The 5,000-nt window shown below is 42.3% G+C and overlaps 1 protein-coding gene across 1 annotated transcript in view; it reads left to right on the top strand.

Moving 5' to 3' along the window:
- Positions 1 to 5,000, top strand: part of Ush2a (usherin) — an 828,188-nt gene that overhangs the window by 535,973 nt on the left and 287,215 nt on the right. The window contains 1 exon segment of the mRNA XM_008834819.2: positions 1 to 222. This exon segment is cut by the window's left edge and continues 407 nt beyond it. Coding sequence (XP_008833041.1) covers positions 1 to 222 — 222 coding nt within the window.

Here is a 5,000-nt window from a genome sequence, read left to right as displayed (position 1 = left end):
CAAATTTTGAGCCTGGTGACTCTCCCGGGAAGTCACACCAAGAAGTTTACCCACAAAGATCCTGCCCTTAGCCCGTGGACACAGTATGAATTCAGGGGACTGGTGAGCACTCTTGACGGAGGCCTAAACAGCAGCACCTGGGTAGAAGTTACCAAGAGAGCCTGCAGGCGTGGTGGGATGCAGCCACTCGCCGTGTTCGCCCTGGGACCGGACTCAGTCCAGGTAAGATGCTGGCTGTTCTTTCTATAAACACAGGGATTTGCCCTAGATTCACTCTGTGTTGAACAGAGCCATCTACTGACAAGACAACCATATCTGTTGTTTTAGGCATTCGCTGCAGAAACTGGATTTTTGGACTTTGGCCCAAACTATCTTGAACTTGATGTCAGTTTTCGTTTTCTCCCCATGTCCCTTGGTCACATGGTGGAGGTGCCTCATTTGCCTGCACACCTGAAATACTTTGAATACCACCACGGGATGTTTAACTACAACATCAGACATAAACAGATCAGAAAATGAGAAGGGATGGGGAAATAACGGAGGGGTGGAGAAGCACTCTCCCAAATGAAAGTTCCAAACACTAATATTCTGGCATTTTTTTACGAATCAAATTAATGAAATGATGGGAAAAGAAATTAAGAAAGTAACATGTTGTTGGGATATTGAGAAAGCACTTAGTTACTTGCCTCATTCTTTGCGGATTGAGCTCCAGAGGAGGGAATAACTACCATTGTTTTGGCTGGCATACAGACTTCATTCAAGGGAAATTAGTGTAACCAAACAGGAGGGAGTTTTGTAGCTTAGCAGCCTCTTTTGTGTAAATACACACGTGCCTCCATGGTTTCGGCCCTTGTACCTCTGCCAAGAGCCTTGGTACAGTAACTTGCTCACCAGAGCACAAAGCAAAGGACATTTGCATAACAGCAAAGTTCATCTGTCAGAATTATTACTTGAATCTAGGCTGTGTGTGCTCTCTCTCCAACCAAAGGCAAACACTAGGTGATGGTAGGTATAAGTTGTTGAAGAAATATATTTTAATCTACAAACCAGAAGCTATCTTTATTACTGTTTTTAGTATTTGAAAATATCACACAAAAATAGTCCTTATCAGCTTGGATCTGAGGATCAGCAAAGCCACACGGTTCCTGTAGAATTAACTAAATCATATGGAATTCTGTTGCTTTAGTCCCAAAAGAAATCTAATTTTTAAGTACATCATACATATTTATTGTATGAAGTGATAATCTTAAGAACAGATCTTTACCCAAGTAAAAAACGAAAACAGAACAAAAACCCAGACAAACTTACAGTTATGAATCGTTCCAGGAATAGCTTTTCCTTTCAGCCCTAGGGGGAGTTTGTGGAACTTTGGAAGCGATCAGTGGGATGTGGCCTAAGGTACTCAGTCCCTTTGCAAGAGAAAGCCACACAGCAGACGTCATTCTGAGTCTTTCTGCCAAAACTCTTAAAACTAGGCACCGCTGATTTGCAGATGTGGGAAAAATGTAAATATTTTCAGAAAAATAATAGTTCAACACATGATTCTGCTTGCTTCAGTGTGCATAGACAAGGGTAAAGTGTTAAACAGGTTAGCCAACCCTTTCTCTATTTCTCCCTCTGAGGCCTTTGCAGTCCAGTAATGAGACAATACATGCGACATGTCAGATTGCTAGGAACATTTAGATTGGCTTAAACAAGAGAACTGAATCTCCTGGGTGATCAGCCCAGACCCACAGGATTGTGGAAACCCCAAATCAAGTGTCTAGGAGGGGCGTGAAATATGCTGGAATGGCTCACCACCAGCAACTTACAACTGCACATCTTTCATCAATTCACATTGTTTTAACTAAGAAATAAAATTTATCAGTGAAGGAAAATACAAGGAATATTCAACTAAATCTAATATTCTGTAGCATCTACTTAAATATTATTCAAATACCTTATTTTTAAGTTAGTAGCATCAGCTTACATTGCACTCAAAAAGATCTTAAAAACTTTACCAAAGAATGTTTTCTAGTGAAACAGCTTCTGACAAACAGAATATGTGACTAGGAAACAATGACTTCTCTTAGCAAAATACAAGATTTTAAAGTTGAAATTGCAAATGGATAAAATATTTATGTGGAATCAAAGAACAGTCATTAATGCACTGGTTAAAATCACTCAATATGTACTGTGTACTGTGCTCCAAGGATTAAGGTAAAAGAAATTGTAGGTTATATTGACAATGACAATATATTTCAGTTCTCATGTGTATTAGTTACTTTCTGTTGCTATGATAAAGCACTATGACCAAGGCAAATTATAAAAGGAAGAGATTACTTGAGACACAGTGACAGAGGCAACCAGAGCAGGAAGCTGAGCGTTCATATCTTCAGGTGCACACAGGAAGCAGAGAGGACCTGCCGGAAGTGGGACGGGGCTATGAACTCTCAAAGCCCACCACAGTAGCATGCTTCCTTTGTCAAGGCCACACCACCTAGTGTTCCATGACAGTCCCAAACAGTACCACCAACTGGGGACCATATATCAAGTGTTCAAATACTTGAGCCTATGGGGAACATTTCCCATTCAAACCAACACATTACGTCTATCGAACACATTTTTATCAGTACCTCCTTTAGACACTGGAGAAAGAAGGTACACATCAACACAGAGTCCCAGGCTTGAGTAGCTTGCATTACCAACACAACTCAAACATAAATATATAAGATATCCAGAAGTCTTAGAAGGAGAGAGAGGAATCAAATTAAGAATAAATGGGCTGGGGCTGGAGAGATGGCTCAGTGGTTAAGAGCACTGATTGCTCTTGCAGATGACCCAGGTATGATTCCCAGCACCCACATGGCAGCTACGAACCATCCTTAACTCCAGTTCCAGGAAACCCAGCACCCTCTTCTGGCCTCCTTAGGCACTGCACAACACCAGTGCACTCCGTGTACTATGCATGTACACAATATGCTCATACACGCAAAATAAAAATAAAATATTTTTTAAAAAGAATAAATGGCCAATGTGAACCAATGGGGTTCGATCGTGAAAGCAGTTCAGCTGATATTTCACCAGCCTTCAATCATGCTTTGTTGCTAATAGCACAGTAGGACAGACTAGGTAAGGCTTAAAGAAAAGAGTTTTGCTTGGGTTACTGGTGCGGAACTCCAAGCTTGAAGGACTGCATCTAGCAACGTGCTTCTTACTGATCCATCCCAAGGCAATGCAGAGCACCACAGAGGAAAGAGGAAACCTGTGAATGCATCATTTCTCTTCTGGTCTCTCTCTCCCTCTTAAAGCCACGGGCATTCACCAGTGGAGACTCTGCCTCATAACCTTATCTAGTCCTGACCAAGTCGCTACCTCTAAACACCATAGTCAGATTAGATATTTTCCTGTTCATACTTCACATGGGTATGAGATTTGAAAATGAGTTTGGGAAGGGAACAACCTATATTCAAGCCCCAGTATATCCCCCTAGTTCTTTCCATTGTTGGATAGAGTATTCTTTACACTAAACATCTTCAAAAGTTAGTGTCCAAGAAGGAAAACTAAAGAAACTATACCAGTGTGGGCCAACCAGAAAACAAATCCAAAGTAATGGATCAGTGAGTATAAGAAGAGGTGCTACACAGGCCAGGCCCAAAGGAGACTTATATGTGAAGGTCCCAAATTCAAGCTCTGCCCAAGACCAACCTGAACAACTTAGTGAAACCCCATCTCAAGGCAAGGATGGAGCCAGGAAGTGGGCCCAAGTGGAGAAGGCCAGCTGGGCTATGTAGTGAGACTGTGCCCCCCCCATGAGAAAAAGAAATAAAATGTAGAAATAATCAATTTGTATTAGCTCTGCGACAGTAACAAACTCCTTTATTGTGCTGCCCCAGGCCTCAAACTTTGAGCCCTGTCCCCTTTCTTCAGTGAAACCCAAATAAAAGAAACCAGGGGAACATCGGTTCTCAGCTCCTCCCCATTGGAACTGTCCTCAGCACCAACAACAGCAGGCTTGGTTTTCTGTGTGAGCGGGAGGATCAATAGTGTCACCCATTTGACATCTCACCTGGCTTTCCTCTGCTGTGTGCACACCTGCTGTTCAGTTACAGGTCTGGTAATAGACCAAAGAAAGGAGCTCTGTCTAAATCCTCATCCTGGCCAGTCTTTAAAGATGGGCTAATCTTTGATTTCCACTTAAATCAAACTATCATCAATATCTCAGAGAAGAAAGAAAAATACAGCAGCAATTCATATTCATTGAGCTCTTGCTATGCTGCAGGAACAGCTTATTCCTGAGCACTTCCCTGGCAGAGACCCTGGATCCCCATTCTGCAGGTGGACTCCTTGAAAGCTGAAGGGGAACCAGCCTGGAGGGCGTGAGGAGTGCAATTCACACCCAAGCAGGATCTTCTTGCACCCGCACACCACCCCACCCAATCCACACTGTGACAAGAGCAGATGTTGCCACCTTCCTGGGCGGGAGGCTTAATGCATGACAAGACTGCCCTTCCAGAGTAAACATGTAGCCCTTCCATCATTCAACTCGCAAAGCCTAGTATGTCTTCATTCAAACTGCATAAAATGATTTTAAAGTCAAATTAGAAGATTAAGTGGTTGGATATATTCTACAAAATTATAACAAGATGATGTTTAGTGCATGAACTTTAAAGCCATGTGTTATACAGTGGGGGCATAAACACAGAGAAATGGCCACTGGACAGACTAGAAAACTTACACAAAGGTACATCTGCACACTGGGCTTCCAGTAGTAGTGGCTTTTGGCTTCACTGGGAGAGGTCTGTTTTATTAATGTTACTGGTGTAAGTGGCTAGCCATGTGTACAAAAAAGATCACACCATTATATCATAATTAAACTCCAGCAAATTCAATGTTAAAAATAGGAAGCTTAGGCATTCCTCTAGATATGCTGACTAGATTCACCAGACGGACAAGTAGTGGGGAATGGCTGGGGGTGCCGACAACACAGCAGATAGTAGTAGGGTTATCAGAGTATAAGG

Source organism: Nannospalax galili, unplaced genomic scaffold (genome assembly GCF_000622305.1).
Source record: "Nannospalax galili isolate Female #2095 unplaced genomic scaffold, S.galili_v1.0 scaffold657, whole genome shotgun sequence".
Lineage (NCBI taxonomy): Eukaryota > Metazoa > Chordata > Mammalia > Rodentia > Spalacidae > Nannospalax > Nannospalax galili.
The sequence above is the reverse complement of the archived record's forward strand: the minus strand, read 5'-3'. Positions and strand labels throughout refer to the sequence as shown.